Here is a 26,478-nt window from a genome sequence, read left to right as displayed (position 1 = left end):
ACGGTGTCTTGGTTCATCGTCTTTCCTTGACCCACATTTACTGACTGTTCTGGGCTTCCCTGTGACATCTTAGTTGTCCCACTTAAAGCCTGCATGACACATGCCTCATTGGGGCTTTCTCCTTCCCTGCTCCATTGGGGTGGGGGGAGGAAATTCCTGCCCAGTGAGCCACACTATGGCCACAGTTAGCTGTGGGAGTCAATGTACTTCTGAGGTTCCAGTTTATGAGGATTGTGGCTCCAGTGGCACTGGCGAGTAATGAGATTATAACTGTGGTCATTTTCTTCATGTTTTCCAAGTTATTAGCACTTTATGTGTTAATATAAATCTGTGACTCCATTTAGCTCTCTCCCTCTATATTTTAAAGTCTCCTGGTAGCCTTGAGTTTTGGTACAGTGAGATACGTACTTTTTTTTTTTTTGGATATTTTATTTTATTTTTTTAAAATTTTTTATTTTTTATAAACATATATTTTTATCCCCAGGGGTACAGGTCTGTGAATCGCCAGGTTTACACACTTCACAGCACTCACCAAAGCACATACCCTCCCCAATGTCTATAACCCCACCCCCCTTCTCCCAACCCCCCTCCCCCCAGCAACCCTCAGTTTGTTTAGTGAGATTAAGAGTCACTTATGGTTTGTCTCCCTCCCAATCCCATCTTGTTTCATTGATTCTTCTCCTACCCACTTAAGCCCCCATGTTGTATCACCACTTCCTCATATCAGGGAGATCATATGATAGTTGTCTTTCTCTGCTTGACTTATTTTGCTAAGCATGATACGCTCTAGTTCCATCCATGTTGTCGCAAATGGCAAGATTTCATTTCTTTTGATGGCTGCATAGTATTCCATTGTGTATATATACCACATCTTCTTTATCCATTCATCTGTTGATGGACATCTAGGTTCTTTCCATAGTTTGGCTATTGTGGACATTGCTGCTATAAACATTCAGGTGCACGTGTCCCTTTGGATCACTACGTTTGTATCTTTAGGGTAAATACCCAGTAGTGCAATTGCTGGGTCATAGGGCAGTTCTATTTTCAACATTTTGAGGAACCTCCATGCTGTTTTCCAGAGTGGTTGCACCAGCTTGCATTCCCACAGTGTAGGAGGGTTCCCCTTTCTCCGCATCCTCGCCAGCATCTGTCATTTCCTGACTTGTTGATTTTAGCCATTCTGACTGGTGTGAGGTGATATCTCATTGTGGTTTTGATTTGTATTTTCCTGATGCCGAGTGACATGGAGCACTTTTTCATGTGGAGATACGTACTTTTGTAAGAGAAACAAGATTATGTCATTAACATCATTAAAATACTTGTCTCTAAAGGTGATTTCCGTATTTGGGTATGGCCTTATAAATTTTTAGAAATATTATTTTCCCAAGAATTACTGGTAGAGATAAAATCCTAGTGAGTGTTTCATCTTAATTATCCTATTTTAGGTGGGTAAAATGGAATTATTAATTATCAAATAATTATCAAACTTTTAGGTAGCCAGTTAATACGGATCTCCCAAAGCTAGTAGTTCAGGAAGTTCATTTTTTAAGCCTTTTACTTAAAAATTTTGTTATCTATTGAAGAACTCATAAGAGACACAGATATTCTGAGAAATATGGTTTAATTCTAGAAATTATAGAATTTTGGGATTTTTTTGGTAGAAGTTTACCTTTTATTCTCAAATTATTTTCTAGAATAAATTCATGTTAAGTGGACATTTTAGAAATTTATCTCTGTCCAAGCTTTATTCACATTGTTAATTTTAACATGTTTTCTTTCCAAGGCATGAGAACTATAATCATCTAGAGTATTAAAATTACTTGTCTTTACATCAAAGATCAGATTACATGTTCCATGATGTTATTTTCTATGAATATTCACAACTTACCATAAAACGAAGTACCCTGAGTAGTCCTTTTTCATCTTGGTGAAATCTTCTGTAACTCCTAAATTCATGACCTTGAGTGCTTAGTTGGATTTGAGCTTGGTATAGTACCCATGATTAAAGGATTTTTCTCCTAATGCTGCCAAGCCTCCAGTGGGAGGATCTATGCCCAGCTAGATCTGTATACAATACAACAGGACAGGTTTCTCATTATTGGTGCCATAAGTTTGATCAATGAAGTTGAGAGTAATTTTTTATCTTTAGAAATCTTTTGAACCCTTAAGCAGCAAATATGAAGTGAGACTAGGGAGCCAACAGTCCTTTGTTCAGTCCCATTATTTTAGAATTCAAAATTTGTACCTTTTGTCAGGAATGGATGCCTTCATCAAGAAGGAATTTAGATTTCTTCTTGCTTGTCAAGGGCTAAATCCTGAAACAGGGGAACACTTTTTAAAAGTGTTAGGACAATATTAGAAACAGATGGGCATTCAACACCTACATAAAAGGCACTATGGGATAAAATGTGATTAACTGGATTTAATTTAACAAAAGATCAAACTTACAATACCAGGATTCATAAAAGACCTTGCTATTTAAGAGGAACACAAATAACTAGAATTAAGAAATAATATTTATGCTGTCCGTAATCTCTTTATATACTTGTTAGTAATATAGGTATTCTTACTTGGGTTCTGCCTGATAATTTTTCTTGTTCTCTATATCCACTTGTTCCTTTCTGTGTTAAGGAGGTATGTGTAGATTTGTGTTGATACTACTGCCAACACCTTTTTGAAGATTTTTAATGTTTTATGTGCTATATTTAATCTTTAGAATTTTGGGTGGGTCTAGATTTAGAAAAAGTGTTTTGGTTGGAATGATGAGCCTCTGGATCTCAGCAGGCTTTAGAGTTGGAAAAGTTGAAGCTTACAGAGAGAGCAAATAAACATGGTCATCAAAGCTGGGAATTAAGATCTGTTTATTCACCTGCACGCTTGAATTAAATCTCATAGCAATAGGCAGAGCCATTTAACTTATTAAGATCCTAACCAAATAAATTACTATAGTCATGTTTAAAAGTCCATTTTTGCCTGGCTGTAGATACTGAGCTTGGAATAGTCATCATATAATGGATGAAGAAGTTCGTGTTAAATCAAGTTATTGATTTACAACTTAGCACTAGAATAGTTGACACTGGACAGTGGTTAATTAAAAGTCTACTTGAGATTTGGGACATGAAGCTTCACATTGCAAAAAATTACATGTGCTCTTGTCTTTCAGTGTTGACAAGAATTATTAATGGCTAGAGAAGTTTGGGGGATGGGAAGAGCATTTAGTTTGGATGTGGCTCCCATCATTTTTGCTTTAAGAGAATTCTTCATTTCTAGGGTTATAAAGATATCTGATGTGGACTAAGATAAGTATTCCCTGATTCATTTCCATTAAGCCAGTCAAGGTTCGTGTAAATAAGACCTAGCTTTTAATGATTTTTAAGAAAACCTTAAAAAAAATGTGGAGCATAATTTGTTGACTCTGAAATCTTCCTGGTCAAGATGAAAGTTAGCTTCTGATACATAAAAACAAAACAAAAAGTCTTTAACTTATGTTGATCCTCTTAGTTCTGTAATTCTCTTTTCTTCATACCTGTGACCACACAGTGTGATTTATGGTGATAAAGAACTCTTGGTTTAACTTTGGAACTAAAATATAGCATCAGCTTTTGCTCATGATGACAGACTGCCTTTATAAACCATTCTGCTATGTATGTAACTCTTCCACATTCTGTCTTTACTGATGAAGCTAATTTGGGATTTGGATAACCTCGATAGAATTCTTCAAATCTACAGTTAAATTGAAGGGCAGAAGGCAGCCAGAGGACCCCTCACGGACCTGCTGCAGGGAGTGCTGCCCTGTGGGGCTCCCACGGGTGCAGCCCCAGCCAACAACCTCTGCCCTCACCTTTGCCCCTGGTTGCTCCTCTTTAAGACTTGCTCTTTCATGAGAGACATCAGTTGCTTCCCAAGTATTACACCAGAGGGTCTTTGTGCTTAAGGAGGGTTATGTTCTTAGATAACCCTGAACATATTAAAAAGAGTTTTCCCTAGTCCCTGCTCTTCCATGCCAAAGCCATTTTGTCCGTCCTACAGCTTCCAAGGACTCCAGCTCTTTTCCTCTCACCCAGGTCTTTGCATCCTACCCACCCTCTTTCCAATTTTTACCCCTTTTTTACAACAGAGAAGTTGAGCTGGATCCCAGTTTTTGAAACTTACCTATTCCTTACATCCTGCTCAGGACACCAAAAATAATGGCAGCATAGAATCTCTTTAGAAGGCAGCTGGGACAATTACATATAGTATAGGCTTATTTTCATCAATAATGAAAATGCTTTATAAATCATTGTTATCGTGTCAGAATAAAGTGTAACCGAAGTCCTACAATGAGCATAATCTTCATAAAATCAACCCAACACCAGAGTGTGGAGTGAAAAAGAGAGGGGTGGGTAAGGTCTGGGGGCATCGTAACCGCCTTAGTGAGAAGAAATACGGGCCTGAGTTATGAGAGGATTTAGTGGAAAGCAGAAAAGTGAGAGTTGGAACTAACAGCATAGGAGGAGACATTATCATGGAAGCCAGAGGAGGAATAAAACATTCTGAAATGACCCTGGGTACAGGAGTTGTGAGGACCAGAAACCAAGAATGAGGGTTTGAATTAAGGATTAGAAAACTGGTTGAGGTCTTCAGAAAAAGTAGTGTTGGGGATAATGGAATGGGTGGTCGGAGTAAATAAAGGCAGAAGATAGAATTGACACTGAAGCTCACCATTTGACCGAAATTGGGCAAGTTATGATACATGCAAAGTATGGCCAGTTGTGAAAAATATTAACTATGTTAGGTATACATGTATATATACATGTTTAGAAAGTGGTCTCCCAAAATTTTATTAGGAATTCTGAGGAAGTAATTTTTCATCTGTATTGATTCTTTTTTTCCTTCACACATTCAGATTTTAGAAAATATGGTAGTAAATAAGGTACTGTTTGGGGAAGCATCAGTAGGTTTGCAAGCAGGAGAATGTCCATGAAATGGATTCAGCAGGCAGGTAAAAACCATTGAACATTGACAGAACAGAGTCCTGGGATAGCCAGGAAGAAGTGGATCTTTTTTTTTTTTTTAATATATTTTTTAAAAATATTTTGATTTATTTATTTGACAGACAGAGATCACAAGTAGGCAGAGAGGCAGAGGAGGAGGAGGAAGCAGGCTCCTTGCTGAGCACAGAGCCCGATGCAGGGCTTGAACTCAGGACCCTGGGATCATGTCCTGAGCAGAAAGCAGAGTCTTTAACCCACTGAACCACCCAGGTGCCACCAAGAGGTGGGTCTTAAAGACCAAATCAAAGAGCAGTCTTGGCTCTAATTCCTGGGTCTGAGTGCCTTGGCGGTTCTTTGTTTTAACTTTTGAAAGGAGCCAAACTCCTGTTTTGGGATCTCCCTACAAGAAAAGGTGTAAGATCCAATCGGGGTTGTGGGTGGGAGCCCAGGAGAAGCAGGGAGAGCATCTTGTGGGACTAAAACCTATATAGATGTGCTACAGTAGCTGTAAATACATTGGTGGTTGAATCATTGTAAGGAAAGTTGTGGTATACAGTGTTCTTTGTTGTGTAGCTGCTAGTCTGAATACTTGGGGCTTGATACTGATTTTATATGCAGAAAAATTATATGTAGGGCAAATAGGAATTGGCCTCAAAGCTAAGTGTTTCAATAAATTGCTGAGTTTTCTATTCTCTAATTTCTTTCTTCTGTGGGTTAGCTTAATAAAATGAAGTCCGTGTGACTTAATATATCTTGTTATAAGTAGACCAAGCAAGGTCATAAATATAACTAAAAGTTAAATGAGTTTTCATACTTTAGAAATTAAATTGGGATGTCAGATTATATCATTAATTTTATGCCAGGGCTGGAAACAGTATTTTCTTGAAATTACTCTTTTTATCATTAGATGTAGTAAACTCCATCAGGCTCATATATCCATTTTCAGATCCTGTTTCAACATTTGCTTAGTATTATCCCACCTTGTACTTCCAGTGGATATTTCTGTTATTTCAAATGAAACACAAGCCATAAAAGTAAAGCATATCATATGGGTGAGCATCCAATATAATTTGTGCAATCTTTAAAAGATATGTAATTACAAGTAACAATTACATTATCCTGAAGTTAGAGTATAGGCTTCCTACCTGTTTTTTTTTTTAATTCAAATACAATTTGCTTGTAAATTATGCAGATTACTTATTTAAAAAATGCATGGCTTGATAAGTTTTGTGAATATATATGTTGTATATCCAATATCTAGTCAAGGTTAGAGCATTTCTGTCACCTTCTAGAGTGGGTTAACTAGGGTCTGCACACCCTACACCTGTTTCCGCTCATGTCCACTTGGAGCCTCAGAGTATGACCTTGTTTGAAAATAGGGGCTTTGCAAATGAAATTAAGGTAAGGATGGGTAGGAGGATTAAGGTGAGCCTTAAATGCAAAGACCGTGTCTTTATGAGAGGCAGAAAGGGCACACAGAAATACATAGTGAAGACGGAGTCAGATAGGAGATAGACTCCCACAAGGTAAGGAACACTTGGGGCCAGAGAGAAGGTTTCTTCCCTAGGGCTGTCAGAGGACACATGGCTCTGCAGACACCTTGATTTCAGACTTCAGTCCACAAAACTGAGAGAATGAAATCCTGGTGTGTAAATCACCATGTTGTGGTAATTTGTTAAGGCAACAAATACACCTGCCAAAAATTCCTGCGTACCCTTTCCAGTCAGTCCCAAACCCTCAGAGGCATTTAATGTTCTAATTTCGGTTACCATAGATAAGCTTCACACGTCCTTGACATCAGTTAAATAGAATTATACCAAGTGTGTGCGTGCGCGCGCATGTATGTGTGTGTGTGTGTCTGGTTTCCTTTGTTCAATATAATGTCTGTAAGTTTCACTCCTTTTCAGGTATGTGCCAGTAGTTTAATTCTTTTATCATTAAAATACGCCATAATTTATCTATTCTCTTGGTCACAGACATTTGGATGTTTACCTCCTCCTATTTTATACATTTACTACATCTGTGGTTGTCACGGGTTTAGAAGTGATACATTATTGTTTCTGTGGTTGCTACTGAGAATTTTAACAAGTACATGTAACTTAAGGAAGTTTCATCTATATTGGTCTTCCTCACTCAAAATGTAGAAACTTTGAATGCTTTTCCTTTGTTTTCCCTCTTTGAGTCTTCCATGTTACTGCTGTTAAATATAAAATATGTATTATTTTTAAATTTTGGAAATTGATTCTTAAAAACTGATAGCTTTTCATAGGCATACCAACATATTTCTCATATTTGATCACTGTTGCTTATTACATTCTACTTTTTTGAGTTCCATTTTATTTTCCGTGATATATACAGTTTATTCTTTTGGTGAGTGATGAATAATTTCCTTGCCCTTATTTTGACTGGAAATATCTTTATTTTGCCCTCTTTCTTTAACTATCATTTAGTTACTTGTAGAATTATAATTTGCAGGTAATATTCCCCCATCTGACAGACATTATTTCTGATGAGATGTCTGCTAGAGATAAAAATTCCTTTCTAGATGATCTGTTTCTCTCTGGTTTGCCTTCATTCTTTAGTACAAATATGCTGTGTTCAGATGCAGACTTGTTTTTACTGATCTACTCAGATCTCTGCAGTTTTCATCTTAAAAATTCATCTCTTTCTGATTATATCTCTATTATATCTTTTCTGATATCTCTTTGGATATTATGTCTTACTCATGCTAGTTTTTTGTTTTGTTTTGACTCTGTAGCACTTAATAATCATATATTAAAACTTTTACTTTTTACATGTTTCTTACCTTTCCACATTTTCATCTTTTTTGTGTTTGGTGTTACAGTTATTTAAACCTGTTTTCTAGCTAAATACCTTCCTTCTATTCAATTTTTCATAGATTGGATTTTTTTTTTCAGTTTTGAAATTTTCATTTCTTTCTAATTGCACAGTCATTAGGTGATACTGCCCCTCTTCCCTTGTGATTTCTAGTCCTTTATCTCTTTTAAGTATTCTGAAGATAATCACTTTTAAGTCTCTTTCAGATTGTTCTATTATTTCTTTCTTTCTTTTTTTTTTTTTGGTGGGGGAAGGGAAAATTTCTTCAATTTATTAAGGAACGTGTTCTATTATTTCTGACTCTTTAGGTGTGAGATCTGTCTCTCTAAGGCTGGTGATTCTTCCTCATGGAGGTTTGCTTGTCCCTGTGATTGTTTCATTTTGATGTGAAGGTGGCTTTCCATGTAAGTTCTAGGTCTCAGGATTGTAGAACATTCTTTAGGGTAGTTTCATATTATTTTCTTTGTGGGTTTTCATGGATTGATGTTTTTATGTTAGAGTCTTGATTTAATGATTTGATTCTACGCTGATACTTTGAACTTGGATCTCATACTTGGATGTATTGCAAATTTGGGTTTCTTGTGTCTCATGGATTATATTTTCTCTCTACCTGCTCAACAACCCTATGCCCCTAATCTGTAGTTGAAAACTTAATCTCTGGCAAATTGGGGTGGGGACTTCTAGTACTCGTTTCATGTGCAAACAGCCCTCACAACTCCAGTCTCCATGAAGAGACTCAAGGGTCTGGTCTTCATATGCATATTTCTTGGTCTGGATTTAAGACCCTCCCATGCCGTCTGCCTCTGTCTGGTCTGACGTCTCCGTGAGCCATTCAGTTTCAGCTCGAACTCTGACTTTCCTCTTTGTTTCTAAGTTTGGTTGTGTATTAAGTTTTTTGGGGGGTTGAGTGGGGGAATATTTAGCATTTCAATGCAATTTGAGTAGGACAAGAGACACTTGTTTTCTCACCATGTTATATTGACCTGACATCTTGATCATACTCCTATTTGAACATGTGTTTTGTGTTTTTCTCTTACAGCTAGTTATGTATCAAATCCCATTTGCAAGGGTTGTTTGTCTTGTTCCAAGGACAATGGGTGCAGCCGATGTCAACAGAAGTTGTTCTTCTTTCTTCGAAGAGAAGGCATGCGCCAGTATGGAGAGTGCCTGCATTCCTGTCCATCTGGGTACTATGGACACCGAGCCCCAGATATGAACAGATGTGCAAGTGAGTAGTTGATTTTTATCTTTATTTACTGTTTATACAACTTAGGGGAACTAAGTTTCAAATTTTGAGTGAAAAAAAGTTTTTTTTTAAATATATTACAGAAATAGTCTAAGCTTAAACTTCAGTGGGGTAGGATAAGAACATTTTTTAAAAAAATATTTTATTTATTTATTTGACAGAGAGAGATCACAAGTAGGCAGAGAAGCAAGCAGAGTGAAAGGGAAGAAGCAGGCTCCCTGCCGAGCAGAGAGCCAGTGTGGGGCTGGATCCCAGGACCCCATGACCTGAGCCGAAGGTAGAGGTTCAACCCACTGAGCCACCCAGGTGCCCTGGATAAGAACATTTTTATCTTTTTTCTAGAACTATATTGCACCCACACCTTTAGGGGCACCTGGGTGGCTCAGTGGGTTAAGCCTCTGCCTTTGGCTTGGGTCATGATCTCAGGGTCTTAGAATTGAGCCCCACATCGGGCTCTCTGCTCAGCAGGGAGACTTGCTTCCCCCCCTCTCTCTGTCTGCCTCTCTGCCTACTTGTGATCTCTGTCAAATAAAATCTTTAAAAAACAAAAGTATATTGCACACACACTTTAAAAAAATATTATTTAAGTGTTTTTCACATAAAAAGTATCTCAAACACAAGCTTGTTAGCGAATTTTGTAAAGCATATATAGCACCCCCCGCCAAAATCCCCAAGGAATTTAAATATCTTTATATTGGGAACATTCTCGCTACTTCACTACAGTGTCTGTGGCCTCTTTTGCCTTATTTTTTTTTTTTAATCTGAGTTTGTAATCCCTTGTTTAGTCTAATCTAGAACTTATACATTCAGGGTTCTGTAAAGCACCATTACTAGTAAAAGATGTAACTAAAATATTTAGTTTACCTTAGAGTGTTCGGAATTCGAAGTTTAACCACTACAAAAAAGAGTAAGGAATAGCATTCTGTTCATAGGCATGCAGGGATGATTTTTAATCTTTTAATCTAAAAAATCACTTTAGAATTATTCTCAACTTGTAGGTAAACAGTTGTAATTGGAGTTTTAAAAAAAAGTGAGATGCCATAGAATCATCCCTTTCTTTAAGGAGCTTAAATGTGGGCACCTGGGTGGCTCAGTGGGTTAAGCCGCTGCCTTCGGCTCAGGTCATGATCTCAGGGTCCTGGGATCGAGTCCCACATCGGGCTCTCTGCTCAGCAGGGAGCCTGCTTCCCTCTCTCTCTCTCTCTCTGCCAGCCTCTCTACCTACCTGTGATCTCTCTCTGTCAAATAAATAAATAAAATCTTTAAAAAGAAAAAAAAAAAAAAAAAAAAGGAGCTTAAATGTTAGGGCATAGAGGGTATAAGGAAAAAAAATGGATATGGAGTGAAATGACGAATAGGTAAGAAGTTTAACCTTAATTCAGTTCACTAGGCTATGTCAGCAGGCAAGCAGTGTGTTATGGGAGTAAGTTAATCATCTCCCATTACTACTGTATACATGGTAATGAAATCACCCAAAGTCTTTAGATAAGAAGAGAGTTTGAATGGAATCATCCAAAGACCATATTATTTTGGAAGGAGGCAGAACTAACAGATTCTAGAAAGAAGGAACCACACATATCTAAAAATACTGTGCTTGGGAGCAAGAAGTCTCATCTAGGCGCTAATGGTATTTTGACAAAAGACAATTTAATCTATGTTGTTGAACACTTAGGGTCCTCAGTCCCTGCCTGTGAAATGTCCTTTGTGCCCACAAGTCACTGAGACAAGTAAAAATGGCTTCAAACATTTTCGAACACCTCCTAAAGGAGAAATACTATCCTTGGATGAGAGCCATTGAGTCATATGTGCTTAGTAAGAAGGGTGGTTGGAACTGAGAACTGAGAAAGGTCTTGACTGCTAGGCCAAGGAGTCTGGATAATACCTACAGGTTTTGAGCAGGGAAGGACTGAAGAGGTTGCTTTGTTCAGGATGATTGTAGCAGCAGTGGGGGAGGTGAATTGGAGAGGGATAGGAAAGGAAAGATCGGAAGGCTCCTATAATAACTGCAGGTTAGAAATTATGTTCTGATGAAAGGTTTGTGGGTAATGAATTCTGGAGCTTTAAATAATAGTATCAGTGGGTCTTAGTAACCAGTTTCAGAGAGTGAAAAGAGAGCATCAGCTTTGATCCTAAAGGTTTCAAGGTGAATAGTAGTTTTGCCATCAGCAGAGATAGAAATAGACAGGCTTAGAGGAAATTCAGATCTACTCGTCCTCGTGGAATTGCTTGGATTAATAATTACAGAGACAGAACTCCCAACATGTATCATCAACAGGCTGGCTAATTTTTGCAAATACATACCTTATCCTTAAGTTGCGTGATTTGGGAGCTATCTAAGAAAGTGTCTCCCTTAATTTTCTAACTTGCTTTTTTTTTTTTTTTTTTAAATTAAAAAAAATTTTTTTTTTAACTTTCATGGAAGGCTAGGTCTACCTTGAAATGGATTTCTATTCAGGTTGCTTTAGACCACCTGGTTGAGGGGGATGTGTTAAGGGATCTGAGTCTGTGAATCTTTGGTGCATTTTTTATTCCACACTATCTGTGCACAAGAAAGAGGAGGTTTGAGTGTAGATGGCTCCAGGCAGTTATTCCAAGTTCTAAGCCTAGCATTATACAGCCTATGTATGGATGATAGGCTGGCTATATCGTGCATTGCTCAACCCTAGGATGTTGATGAGTCAAAGGGGTGGCTATTAATAACTATTCAGGGACACTGGTGTAAATTGGGACTGTCCCAGGCAAACTGGTATTGGTAGTCCCCTCCAGATTACTGCAGAGTGTCTTTGGAGATCTGTCCAGGCAAGGGTTCACAGACCCATCCTTGGCTAAGTTTACCCATTTTCTTAGAAAGGAGAGCAGTGACTGCAAATCAGCCTTGAAAAGTGACTTTACAAGTAAGAATGAATGGGTTTGCTCTGGTTATCCTTACTGTAAGTGAACACAATCAATGTGGGCAGTTTACTGACCTAGAGGAAATCACGACTTCTCTGGTACAAGCAGGAAGGGCTTATTAACAAGACTCCTGTGACTCAAAGTGAAAGTGGAAAATTATTTAATTCTCAGTATGACTTTGGATGGCTGTGGTTCTTTCATACAAATGGTTTGCTCCCCCCCCACCCCTGTACTCTGTATATATATTCCATTGTTTGTATTCTATTCAGAGGCAAGGAGGCAGAATTAAATTGGAAAAGCTCTCACAGACTTGGAAATTGAAATCCTACTCACTTTCTTAAGAGATTCTTGTTCTATTGTAGAGAAGAAAATTATACCTCAAGCAACAGTAGCTTGACAAAAATTCCTAGAAATGAAACTTGCTCATCTGTTTTCTAAACATTGGAGTAATATTTCAGTTGCAAAACAACATCCTTCTTCTGAAGGAAGACTTGCTCTTGGAAGTGGCTAGGTTTGGCCTCTTGGTGCCCATAGTGTGGAGCTTAAAAATCAGACAGGCTTGTGAAAACCAATTCACTAGCCATTTGAAACATATTATGAAAAATACATACGTGAATGGACAGTAAAAGCCTCCATGGTCTCTGATTCTGTTAGGTGATATTTCTCATATTTTTTCCTCATTTATTGATAAACTCATTTACATCATTTCCATGAAAAAGCTTTATTCCTTTGTTATAAATATTCCATGTAGAAAACTTGCCACATAGACCTTAAAAGCCAAAGGCAAAAATAAAAAAACACTCAAAGATAACAAGGGTTAACATTTTGCCTTCTATTCCCAACCATTTGTTTCTATATGTATTTATGTCTTTCTCCCCATACAAATGTATCATTGTTCTGTTTTGTGACTTGCTTTAACTTACTGGATTATGAACATTTTGTTAATGTCATTATATATGGCTGCACGTATCCTACTGAATGGATATATCCTAATATATTTAATTACCCATTACGATTTGTTTTTAGTTTTCCACTAATATAAGCAGTCATATGAAGAATATCCTCATACAGTCCCTCTCACATACACACATGTAGTTTTATACAATTGCCTGATTTATTTGCATAATAAGCAAAGCTTTAAACAAATTACATTTTCCAGCTTTTCTGAGATAGGTTGACACATAACCATATTACATATTTTGTAAACTTTGGATATGTATGTTGTTAAGTGGCCTTCTAGAAAGTTGTAGCAGGTCGCATCTTAACTAGTAGACCTTTTCCCTTGCATCTTACTAACAATGGGTACTACTGACAAAAATGTACAAAAATGCATTTTCCGTTTAATATGCTTTTCTTTGGTAGGTTCATTTATTTTTCTCACGAATATTGGCATGGTACAGTATTTACCAGAATTGCTGGCTTTTCCCCCCTCTATATTCACCAAACTGTCTCATTCTTATTGATTAAAAAAAAAAAAACTTTAAATGAAAAATCACAAGAACTCTATGTTCAAGATGATAAATGGAGAGATCAGTGAATTATCACAAAGTGGACACACACTGGCAATCACTAATATAGGTCAAGAGGACTGTTAGCCCCTCAAGAACACTCGTGTTCTCCCTTTCCAGTTACTCCCCTCTCTCCTCCTCCAACAAAACTACCATCTTGAGTTGTAACCAAAACAAATATAAAAGAAGTGGGTTAAGCCTCTGCCTTCAGCACTGGTCATGATCTCAGGGTCCTAAGATCGAGCCCCGCATTGGGCTCTCTACTCAGCAGGGAGCCTGCTTCCCCTTCTCTCTCTCTGCCTGCCTCTCTGCCTACTTGTGATCTCTCTCTGTCGAATAAATAAATCTTAAAAAAAAAAAAAGAGTATTCATGATGACATTGCCCATATCAACTATAAATTGGAAATAACCCAAATGTCCAAATAATAGAACATTGGAAAAAGCATCATGAATTTAAAAAAGTGGAAATGAACTACCACAACCTATAGCAATGTAGATAAATCTCACAATGTAATGTTGAATGAAGGAAGCCATAAAAATATATATACTTTTACATACATTGTGAAAAGAATTAAAACTACTCTGTGGTGCTAAAAGTCAGGATTGTTGCTCTTACATACATTTATTGAACACCTACTGTGTGCTGGCTTTTGTACTAGATACCTGGAGATGCAATAATGAGAAGTCATAGTTAGTTTCTGCCCTTGGGTTGTTTGTGGTATACAGTAGTGATTCTCTGCCAGGCCTGATTTCTTCCTTGGGGGACATTGGGTAAAGTTTGCAGACGTTTTCGGTTATTAAAGCTTGAAGGCTGCTACTCGTATCTAGTTGATAGAGGCTATAAATACTACTAAACATTGTACAGTGCACAGAACAGCCCCCTGCAACCAAGAACCATCTGGCCCAAAATGTCGGTAGTGACCCAAAATGTCTGCTCGAGTGAAGCAGACAGGTAATTAACTCAGTGTAGTGTGTGATAAAGGGAGCTATAATTCACTTCTATCCTGTGCCAGATCCTCTGTGAGAGATATATTTTCTCAGTTTTCAAAGAAGAGTGCAAAGTGGGTTGTGGGATTTTTATTTTATGAAGTTACCTAAGCTGGGTGATATACACTTTCTGAAGTGTATTTAGAAGCCCATGGGTGTTTTTAGAATTATTAGGTTTAAGCATTATAGGTAGGAAAAGAAAAGCCCCATGTGAAGACGTGGAGACACAGAAATAGTCATCCGTCATTAAGTCAAAAGCGGGGGGGGGGGGGGGGGTTAAGTCAGGAACTACTTTCCTTTTGGTAGCATTAAAGAAGAGTTTAAGAGAAGTCAGCAGTGAAGGTGGCAAGAGGGATCAAGGGTTAAAAAAAAAAAAAAAAGAGGGGTGCCTGGGTGGCTCTGCCGTCAGCTCAGGTCATGATCCCAGAGTCCCAGAATCGAGCTCCACATCAGGCTCCCTGCTCAGCGGGGAGTCTGCTTCTCCTTCTCCCACTCCCCTTGCTCATGCTCTCTCTCTCTCTCACTCTCTCAAATAAATAAATAAAAATCTTAAAAAAAAAAAATGAAACGAGAAGAGCTTTTTCTCATCAGACCTTCCCTGGCTGATCTGTCTAAAATGTTAACTTTCCTTATCCCACTAGTTCTTTCCTTCCTTTCTTCTTTCTCTCACTCCCTCCTTCCCTCCCTTCTTTCCTTAGCACTATGGGTAACTAATGTCCTGTATATTTTTTCTTCTCTGTTTTATTCTTCTCTCCCACTAGAAGGTAAAATCCAAGAGGAAAGGGATTTGGGGCTGTCCTCTTTAGGCTGATACAGTGCAGAATAGTGTGACACTCCGTGGGGCTCAACAAGTATTTGTTGAATGAATGAATGGATGAATGAACATAGTCATAGTGGAAGCAGGGAGATGGAGAGAGCGAGTGAGGAAGAATCAATAGGACTTGGTAATTTGATGTTGGGTAAAGATGAAAGGAGAAATTGAGATTACGATTTGGCTTACTTAACGATTTTGGCTTGGGAGCTGTGGAGTGAAATTTATCCAGGTGCAGAATACAGGAGAAGTGGCATATGTGGTGGTGAGAAAGGCTATTATGGTGGAGAATGGTTGATTTGGGGACCTGTTGAGCTCAAGGTGGTATGAGATGTCCTAGGGAAGGTACCCAATGAGCAATTAGATGTAAGTGTTCAAAGATCTCAAGGGGGGTCTAATCTCAACTCTTGGCTAGAAGAAGAGGATATTAACTGAGGGGTTTGGGGAGTGCTGAGGATTAAAGCCTGAAGAATGTTGACATTTAAGAGCAGGCAAAGAACAGCCTATGGCAGAGTCATCAGGAAAATAGAAAATGGGAGACTGATATCCCAGAAGAAAGAAGCAGGAAGGTTTGAGAACTAGCAAGGGGTCAATGTCAGAGTTGGACTGTTTAAACAGTAGAACTGCTGATCTGAATGGGAGTAATTCATTGTTTCTGTTGGAGCACTATCCTGATAGCTGTGGTTGGAGGGAGCATGTGGAGTCTTAGGCAAGCAGACACCATGATTGTAGATGGTCATCGTCTTTTCCTTCATTGCTGCACTGGTTGAAAAGTTTCTAATGCTAGCAGGAAGGCTCGTGGATTAGGAGATCAGTGTGTGCGTGTGCGCGTGTGTGTGTGTGTGTGTGTGAGAGAGAGAGAGAGAGAGAGAGAGAAAGAGAGAAATGGAAGAAGACTGGATTGGAAAAGAGCCAGATGAGGTGGAGCAAGAGAGGGGGACAGTTGAGGAAACAAGGTCACTGAAGAGACAGACGAACATAAAGCCCAAAGCCCAAGTAGGAAAACCAGCCTTGAACAGAATGCTTATTGAATCAGCAACCTGTGAAGTATCATCTGGCTCCCATCAGTCAAGGCTCCATTTTATTCATTTACCAGGAGGAGGGTCCGAAAGAAGCTGAAGTGACTGAAAAAGAACCAGCTCATTTTTTATAAGAAAATAATACATACTTTTGTTGCCAGAGGCAGTGTATTTTCAAAAATCATTTGTAAACAAAACATTACAGAAATGAGCTCAGAATCCAGAGAATTTGCTACTTTTGTTTTTAGTTCTTTCTGCCATATTTTATGATTCTGCTTCATTTGGGCAGTTTGTAAAAATGTGTTCTAGGCTAAGAGAATGTTGACATGTTTTTGAAATGACATAGGCTTAAAAACTAGTAATTTTTTTTTTTCGATTGTATTTTTTTTATTTATTTTTTTTAATTTCCAGCATAACAGTATTCATTATTTTTGCACCACACCCCGTGCTCCATGCAATCCGTGCCCTCTATAATACCCACCACCTGGTACCCCAACCTCCCACCCCCCGTCCCTTCAAAACCCTCAGATTGTTTTTCAGAGTCCATAGTCTCTCATGGTTCACCTCCCCTTCCAATTTCCCCCAACTCCCTTCTCCACTCTAAGTCCCCATGTCCTCCATGCTATTTGTTATGCTCCACAAATAAGTGAAACCATATGATAATTGACTCTCTCGGCTTGACTTATTTCACTCAGCATAATCTCTTCCAGTCCCGTCCATGTTGCTACAAAAGTTGGGTATTCATCCTTTCTGATGGAGGCATAATACTCTATCCCCAGGGGTACAGGTCTGTGAATCACCAGGTTTACACACTTCACAGCACTCACCAAAGCACATAGCCTCCCCAATGTCCATAATCCCACCCCCTTCTCCCAAACCCCCTCCCCCCAGCAACCCTCAGTTTGTTTTGTGAGATTAAAAGTCACTTATGGTTTGTCTCCCTCCCAATCCCATCTTGTTTCATTGATTCTTCTCCTACCCACTTAAGCCCCCATGTTGCATCACCACTTCCTCATATCAGGGAGATCATATGATAGTTGTCTTTCTCTGCTTGACTTATTTCGCTAAGCATGGTACGCTCTAGTTCCATCCATGTTGTCGCAAATGGCAAGATTTCATTTCTTTTGATGGCTGCATAGTATTCCATTGTGTATATATACCACATCTTCTTGATCCATTCATCTGTTGATGGACATCTAGGTTCTTTCCATAGTTTGGCTATTGTGGACATTGCTGCTATAAACATTCGGGTGCATGTGCCCCTTTGGATCACTACGTTTGTATCCTTAGGGTAAATACCCAATAGTGCAATTGCTGGGTCATAGGGCAGTTCTATTTTCAACATTTTGAGGAACCTCCATGCTGTTTTCCAGAGTGGCTGCACCAGCTTGCATTCCCACCAACAGTGTAGTTTTGAACATATGAGAAAACTCGTAGTTAAATATAACCATCCCTTAATTTGTAAACTCCAAGACCAGTGTTTAGGTGTTTTTAAAGCATTACTACATGTTAAATTCAAGTGCTGTTAAAAACACCTGCCATTTCTGAATCATGAAGTTTAATGATGCATTTGGGAAAAGGTCTCAGTATTTAAAATTAACAAATGTTTAAAATATTTTTAATCAAATCTGAACAACTGTGAACTGTGAGAGGGAGGTATATTATTACTATGAGAACTATAAAGTCTGTATGAGATGTGTTCAAAGATCTATACAGATGCAGACCGCTAACAAATATGTTGTTATGGTATCTGTATTGGTGGGATTATATGAGAAATAAAAAAATAAGAATGTCTTTACTTAGAAGATGCTTATGGATGGACTGAAGACCCAATTGGGTTGCAGGTGAAACTTATGAGAATCAGACTATGGATATGTTAGCTAATTGAATTTAAATTAAAAATATAGCAATAGGCATTTAAAAAAAAAAACAAAAACAGACAATAGTGTTTTAAAACTATTACCCAAAGTACTGCTAAAGCACAAGAGAAAATTAGGGTAGGTGTATTACAGATTCATAAAAGGGGTCAGAGAAGGGACGTGCTAGCAGTTAGGTGAGAACAGTAATTGAAAGATTATGGAAATTGTGTAACTTAGCTTTATTTTCTCCTGTCTTCACCCCACCTGGATGGCTAGATAGCAAAGGGTTAGGGGACATTTGGTGTTTAACACCTGTGAAAACACTAAGGGATACCCCTTGTGCCCCGAGTCTCTGATATGGTAGATATGAGATGCTGCCCAAGAACTTACCATTTTCAACAAGTGCCAAGCTGATGCTGAGGGGCTGGGTCAGAAACTCCACTTTGGGGGCACCTGGGTGGCTCAGTGGGTTAAAGCCTCTGCTTTCGGCTCGGGTCATGATTCCAGGGTCCTGGGATCGAGCCCCTCATCGGGCTCTCTGCTCAGCAGGGAGCCTGCTTCCTCCTCTCTCCTCTCTCTCTGCCTGCCTCTCTGCCTACTTGTGATCTTTGTCTGTCAAATAAATAAGTTAATTAATTAATTAAAAAAAAAGAAAAACTCCACTTTGAGAATTGCTACAGTGTAATATTTATGTTTCTCCACCTGTCGCTGATTACCAAATAGGGCACTTTGTATTTAGTAAAAGTCAAGTTTTGGTACCACCTAAGCATATGAGGATATTTTGAGGAAGTATGTGGCCTTCCGGTATCCCTCATTAATCATCAGTGTGATCAATAATCCTGTATCTGTCTGTGTGCCCTGCTGACCTGATCACAATAGAATAGAAAACACTGGAGGCTTCCAGTAATCCCGAGTCCCCCCTCCCCAACTCCCATCTTGGCCTTCTCTACTTTCTCATGACTTGCTCTTCTTTGAGATTGCCATTACTTTGTGTATCCTGGCACATTTCATATTTCATATTCTAATTTCCAATTGTGTCTGGTATCTTAGAGTCTAATTCACTTTTGTTTTGACTTTGTTGATAAAGATTCTGACTGAAATATGGCTTCCACATGAATTGAAACTTTGTAAACCATGATCTGGGGCCATGTTTTGACAGGAAGAGCAGGGGAGTGTTTATGGGCAGGAGACAAGGGATCATAGTGACTACACAGACTGAGAGGATCCTTCAGCTTTCTCTGTCCACAGCTGGCTCCTGGGCTAGACACCAGTCAGGTGTCCTAATGTACTCTGATGTTGGGTGAAGCTCATATTCTCTGAGTACTGGTGCCCTTATATGTAAAAAGTAAGGGAGGCTGTGAGGTCATTGCTCTAATATTCCATGATTCTACAACCGCCTCCAAAAATGACTGCTTTTTGCTGGTCCAGACCAGCTCTTCTCCTCAAATTCCTGGTGGGAATGGCTCTTCTAATGCTCTCTCAACAACCCCGTGATGTAGATAGTCAAATTTATCACTGAAAAAACAAGTTCAGGGAGCCTCAGAAACTTACCCAAGAGCACATAAGCAGACTTAAGAATGAGGTCTAGGATTTTCTCTGATGCTAACACCTGTGTTTCTTTTTTTGTTTGTTTTGTTTTAACCCATTTTTATTGAGATATAATTGACATATAGCACTATAGATGTTTAAGTGTATAGCATATTTATACTTATATATTTTATGAGACAGTTACCACAGTACATTTTGTTATATCCATCATCTCACTTAAATACAAAGAATAAAAGAAATGAGATGTGGTCACATCTTTGGTTTTTACTCTCTTAACACCTTTCAAATACACCAAGAAACAGTCCTGATGATAGTTCATCTTGTTGGAACTTACATCCCAAGTACGCACTTATCCTACACCTGGAGGTTTGTATGTTTGCCACCTTCTTTCCATTCCTCCCACCGCCACCCTACCTTCAGCCTCGGGATCACAAACCTGATTTTTTTTCCCCCTGAGTTTTTTTCTTTCTTTTCCTTCTCTCTCTCTCTCTCCTCTCTTTTTAGATGCCACATATAAGTGAGATCATGCAATATTTGCCTTTCTGTGTCTGATTTATTTCACTTAGTTATGTTTCTTTAACCATACCATGCTGCTGCTTGTGGAAAATAAATTAACCAAACATATTATTAAACTTCAGAATTTCTTTTTCGAATGGGGTGGGGGGTAGGTCCTCACTTTAATTTGACACTTTTTGAGAAGGCATTCTCTTAAGCTGGTTTCTTTCCCAAAGAAAGCTGGTTTCTTTCCCTTGTTGTCTCAGGTATCTGTATGCTGGGAGAACTTGGGGAGTTTGGAGGAAACTTTACCCTGGCCAGTGTACAGGTGCCCCTGTATACTGAGACTCAGGAATTAGAAGGATAGAAAGAAGTAGAAGGAAAGTAAGAGGATAGATGATCCTTCTGCTCAAAAGGATCTTGGGCTCTCAAATCAAGGGTTTAAGAAGGATCTTGGGCTGTCAAGTCAAGCTGATCCTGGAAGTGAAGGGAAGCCACCAAGGATTTTAAAGCAGGTAAATGACATGACTATCTTGAGCCTTTGAAAGATGACAGTGGTCTTCCTGTGGCTGGAGCAGAACCATCTTCGTTATGCTCCCCCCCCCCCAAGCTTAAAAGCTACCATTTGGGATTTTAAAAATGAAATCTTTTTTCTTTTTTCCTTTCTCTTGCAATATGTCCCATGGCTTTGAATCATTTCCATAGCCTAGGGGTTAACAAACCATGACCTATGGGCAAAAATCCAGTGCCACCTTTTTTGTGGGGCTCTTGTAAGAATAGCTGTTAGGCATTTAAGTGGTTGGGGAAAATATCAAAAGAGGAGTGAACTTTCGTAGTACACAAAAGTGATACTTCAAATTTCGGTGCTCATAATAAAGTTTTATTGGAAAGCTGCCACACTGAATCATCTACATACTGTAGATGTAGGTCTGTTTTTGCTCTACCAGGGTTGAGTAGTTTAGTCAGAGATGGCATGGCCCTCAAGACCTAAAATACTCACTACCTGGCCCTTTAGAGGAAAAGTTTGCCAATTTGGGAGTGTGAAGGGATTAAGAGATTGTTCTTGTCTTCCTTGCATGAGGGCTGAGTGGCGAGCAAGACCTGTATTAGTTTCCATATACTCTCCTGTTTCATTGGGTGGAGAGAGATGCATTTTCCAGTATTTAGAGAAATTCAGCAAAGTCCCAGGTCTGAAGTTTATTAAGCTGCTCTGGTTCTACCTTCATATGAAAGGTTGACAAGTTTCCAAAAAAAAAAAAAAAAGGGAAAAGCACAAAGAATAACCAAGATGAGCAATCTGCTGCTTGGTAGGAAAATAAAATTTGATAGGAGACATTCATTTGCTTTATGATTTTTTTTTAAACTGTTATCACATTCCTTCCCTATTTTATTTTGAGGTAATTGGCCTCCCCTTGATCTGCTTTAAGTGGGTAAAGAAGTCCCTTTAAACACCTAGTTTTGTATTCAAGGCAAATGTGTCTATGTTTTAATTTCAGTTATCTTGAGAATGGCTTCAAATATGCATTACTTGAATATACAAAAAATGGAGCCAACATTTTTATAGTTCCTCATTGTTTGACCACATGATTTTATACACAAACCTCAGTGTTTCTTCAGATTTGTGTGTGTGTGTGTGTGGGTGGGCAAGATGTAGTTGTGGCTTTTTTTTTTCCCCCTTGGCAAGATACAATTCTTAAGCATTCAGATATTTCAGTGCATCTACTAACATATTTCACAAATTTGAGTTTGGGATATTTTTAAAAAATGAACTGTTGCAACACTGTAAAATGAGCTGGGAGAAAAGTATTTTTGATACTATATGCATCTTTCAAAGTTGAAATAAAGGACACTTTGACATATAAGATAGAACTCTTATAGCTACTTGAAAAACAATATGCAAATTTCTGGCTGGATTCCATTCATCATGTCTAATTGCAACTTGATTAAAATTACAACCAAGGTGAGAATTTTACTGCCTTTGTGGTCACTACCCTAATGGCTATGATAGACCACCCTAGTGTACTTCCAAAATTGAACAGTTTCATTGTACTTAAAAAGGGGCACTGCGCTTTTCAAGCAATATCCGTTGAATATTTTGTGATACCCAGTATAATAATATTTTGGGTGGGCTTATTTAGCTTTAGGGAGCAATACAGTTTTTATGTGGTACTTTTCACCTATCCTTTTTGTCCTCATCTTAAATTTGGTACTACAAACAATCATCTGATGTGGTGAGGTCTAGTATTTTCCCCCTCCTCTCTGCTGCTGAGTGGGGAAGGGCACAGAGAGGATGTAATTTTCCCTACTAAGGTCAAAATTACATTTGGAGCTCTGTTTTGCTAAGTCCTGGTTCCTAATGTTTGAAGTAGATGACTTTCTATGTAGGTAACCGATGAATAATTATATTCCATTTCTTTAGGTGCATGACCAAAACAAGGCTAAAGCCATTATATTGACTACAGGTGTTGGTCTTTGGGTAATATCTTTCATTTGAGTAGTGCACCTACATAAAAATTTATTATGATTATATATACATATGTACCTACATATCCACTACCATGGAGTATTGTATCTTGTTTGTGCTTCCTTTCATCCACCATCTTGGACTGTCCTAGTTGGTAAATGTCTACACTCATGATAGCTCACATTCTTTGATCACTAATTACACAGTAGAAACTATGTTGAAATCCTTGCCTTTGTCAACTCTTCTGAATTCTCTCAACAACTCTGAGATAGGAACTCATGTTACCTCTTCTTATAGATGATGATACTGAGGCAGAGAGTTTTGCTGACTTGCCCACAGTCATATAATAGTAAATCAGCCAAGATTCTGACCCCAGATCTGCTAACCTCTGTGCTATTTGAAAGGCCACTATATTCTCAACATAGTTCTTATTTTCTGCCTTTGGCTCCTATTCTGCACTTGACATAGTTGAATTTCACTCTCTGCTAATTCTCCTAACTAATAAGGACAATCTTGACTTAACCCCATTCCAGTAGGTTTTACACAGATTTCTACCCTGGGTCTTCTTTTAACTTAGTAGTGCTGGTTTTCTATGTCATCCAAAAATTGTTCAGTTGTAAGTATGAAACACTGAGTCCTGAAACCTCTGAATGTGTCCTTTATTATTATTATTTTTTGGTTGAAACATAATGGAGCTTCTAAAGAGATATGTGTAACTTAGACCATACTACAAAAAATATAATTTTAAATTTTAGGTCATAGTTTTTAACAGTCCCTAGTCTAATGGGATAATTGCCATAGTATATATTGGAAATACATGATTTGGTAACATAAAGCTTAAAAACTTTAGTTAGGGATACATAAGCCATTGCAAGTTTTGAGAAGGAATGTTAAACAGCAGTATTTGAAGTTGTTAGAGAAGCCTAAAAATATTTAAACAATTAAAAACTCCCATATTAAGTTACACAGTTCAGTACTTCCCATGTGAAAAACTGCTAACATTCTAATTTTGAATGTCTTTTGGAATAACCTGTCCTGTGAATATCTATTAAAGCTTTAGCATACACTGAGCAGAGATGCTCTAGGGTTTTCCAGGGGCTGGCTTAATGCTCTTTAATACTTACAACTCCAGTCCAGAGGCCAAATACTCCTAGTGGGCGTCAGTGTCTGTTACATTCTGAATGGAATGCTGAATGGAGATACCCACTAAAGGGCAGATGGACAGTAAGCAGTCAGATTTTCATGGTGTGCTAAGGTTGCTTATACCCACCCAACAGCCCTGATTATGAAGAATAAATAGAAAAGGATGTATCTGTATGTGTCTGAGGTCCTCTCTACCTCACTGATTGTTTCCCTTTCTCCAGTATTTAATCGCAATATAGATTACATTATCACAATTGAGCTTAACAAAGGCTGGTTTTTCTCTGCTTTTAATTTAAGGTTTAATTCTTTTGTTTCTATTAGTGGCCATTCTGAGCTATTCAGTTAACAGATGGTTCTTGTCACCTAGATTTTGGTGGGAAGATAAAACTCTCTTGGTGTGCCAAATCCTGGAGAGGGCAGAGGCACCAAAGGAGAAGTGGGTAACGGGATCTTTGGCTTCTCTTTGTTTTTCATCTCTTCCACACAGTTTGTCAGTTGTATTGATGGATTCTAACTCCCTTTCCCGTGACATTTACCACTTAGTGTTGAGCCTCTTGGTGGTTTTTCTTACCCCACTCTCTTCCTTCTTTCAGGAAACTTAATTTCCTGAAAGTATGCACTCCCCCGCTTACTCTGTATATACGAAAGAGTAACCACATTACTATCTCATTACCTCCCTGTGTACTTTTGCTTCTAGTAGACCAAGATCCTGAGGTGTGGGAACCTTGCTTTTTCATCTGTGCCTCTTAGCTCCCCAGCATGATGCTTGGCCTCCTGGCACTTCTATCTGTTGAAATCAGGGAACAAACCAGGTACCATCTTAGTCATGTTTCTCTTCTGCTCAAGAATCTATGAAGAGGGGTGCCTGGGTGGCTCAGTGGGTTAAAGCCTCTGCCTTCGGCTCAGGTCATGATGCATGGGTCCTGGGATGGAGCCTTGCATCGGACTCTCTGCTCAGCGAGGAGCCTGCTTCCCTCTCTCTCTCTCTGCCTGCCTCTCTGCCTACTTGTGATCTCTGTCTGTCAAATAAATAAATAAACTCTTTAAAAAAAAATCTATGAAGGGGGCACCTGGGTGGCTCAGGTCATAATCCCAGGTTCCTGGGATCGAGCCCCACGTAGGGCTCTCTGCTCAGCGGGGAGCCTGCTTCCCCCCTCCCCCACCACCTCTCTGCCTATTTTTGATCTCTGTCAAATAAATAAATATTTTAAAAAAAAGAATCTATGAAGACTTCTCACTTCAAGCCCTAAGCTTGAACCAATCTTCATTTTTATTAATTATTACTTAAATACTTGAAATCATACAAATTTATAATTTAACTTCCTTGTTTGAAATGAAGTAAAATAAGAAGTGGAATTACCTACCTACAGCAGTCTACACCCAAGTAGCCATTTCCAGTTCTAATCTCCCGCTCACAGAAGCCCCTTTTCGTTGGGTCCATCATGTGCCCTGTGAGTTTTCTTTGTTGGGGGAATTCTGGCCGGCTCGTCTCTTCCCACTGTCTCTCTCAAACCTGCTCAGCTGATGTTCTGAGCCAACTTCCGTGACATATATTCCCAGCCATGCTTCGGTACTTATGTTCTCAATTATGATTGTTTTCAGGTGTTGCGTTATTTGTTCTTCCAGTAAGATTTACAATCCCTTCCAGCAACCATGGCTTTTCATTCTGTATTAAAGATATTTACAGGGCATGTGCAAGCAATCTCCTACTAGGCATCCAGATGAGTTTTTAAATATAAAGGAATTGAGTTTTTAAATGGCACTTATGTTAGTTCACTTGGTAAGCATGAAAACTCCTCCAAGTGTTTGGCACTATGTTAGAAATAAAGAATTTACAGACTGAAAGAAAAAAAAAAACCTGTAATGGCAGAAGAGAAATGGGTCTGTTTTTTCTGTCTCTAATGTACACAGCACATGCCTTTAGTATCTACCACCGTGTGTTGCAATGCTGTGTGAGTTCCTCGTGGCCCCCTCCCCGTAGCTTTTGCTCCTCTAGCCCAGGGAGTGGGGATTATAATTTTAGGTTTTCAGGGTATGGCACAATACCTGGCACATGCTCCATTTTTGGAGAATGTTTAGAATGAACTATTGAACTGAACATTCAGTATAATTTGAAGAATGCTATAATGGAACCTGTATGGATACCATGGAAGGACAGGAGAAGGTTACCTACCCTATTTTGTTTCTTGGCCACAGTAAGTTCACTTTGCCAAATGACAGCCTCATCAGATTGCATTTGGACACAGTTTCACTTGGACAGTAATTTTACTTAAACCGACATTGGCAGTGTTCACTTGGATTACATTTTTGAGGAGGCGCTGTAATTTAGAAGCATGTAAGTTGGCTGAACCAGGGTCTTATTTCTGAATAAGGCCTTAAAGGACAGATTTTTACAGAGACCCATGTTTAGCAAACTTTGGTATTCTTGTTTTCTTAAGCTGTATAGAGTTTTCTGAAGTTCATCAGTCTACTGAATCATCCTGTTGGTGTTTTAAAACTCACTTATTGGTAAGATTAGCAGAAAGATTTTCCCAGACTGTTAATAGAATGTCTAATTCTGGAAAGCAGGCGTGATGTACCATTCAGGTAAATAAGAGTATATCTATATCTTCACCTGCTTTGAATTTTTATTTATAATGAGAATGTTCCACTTTTCTATAAAGGAATTAATCAAGTTGATGTGAATCTCACTTAT

General features: G+C 38.6%; 1 protein-coding gene across 2 annotated transcripts in view; it reads left to right on the top strand.

Moving 5' to 3' along the window:
- The window catches only part of RSPO2 (R-spondin 2), a 158,761-nt gene that overhangs the window by 76,937 nt on the left and 55,346 nt on the right, over positions 1–26,478 (top strand). For both annotated transcript variants that reach the window (XM_032316260.1, XM_032316258.1), the window contains exon 3: positions 8,851–9,039. In XM_032316260.1, the coding sequence (XP_032172151.1) occupies positions 8,851–9,039 (189 nt within the window). The remainder of the gene's footprint in view (positions 1–8,850; positions 9,040–26,478) is intronic.

The sequence above is a fragment of the Mustela erminea genome, chromosome 16, assembly GCF_009829155.1.
Source record: "Mustela erminea isolate mMusErm1 chromosome 16, mMusErm1.Pri, whole genome shotgun sequence".
Classification (NCBI taxonomy): Eukaryota; Metazoa; Chordata; class Mammalia; order Carnivora; family Mustelidae; genus Mustela; species Mustela erminea.
The sequence above is the reverse complement of the archived record's forward strand: the minus strand, read 5'-3'. Positions and strand labels throughout refer to the sequence as shown.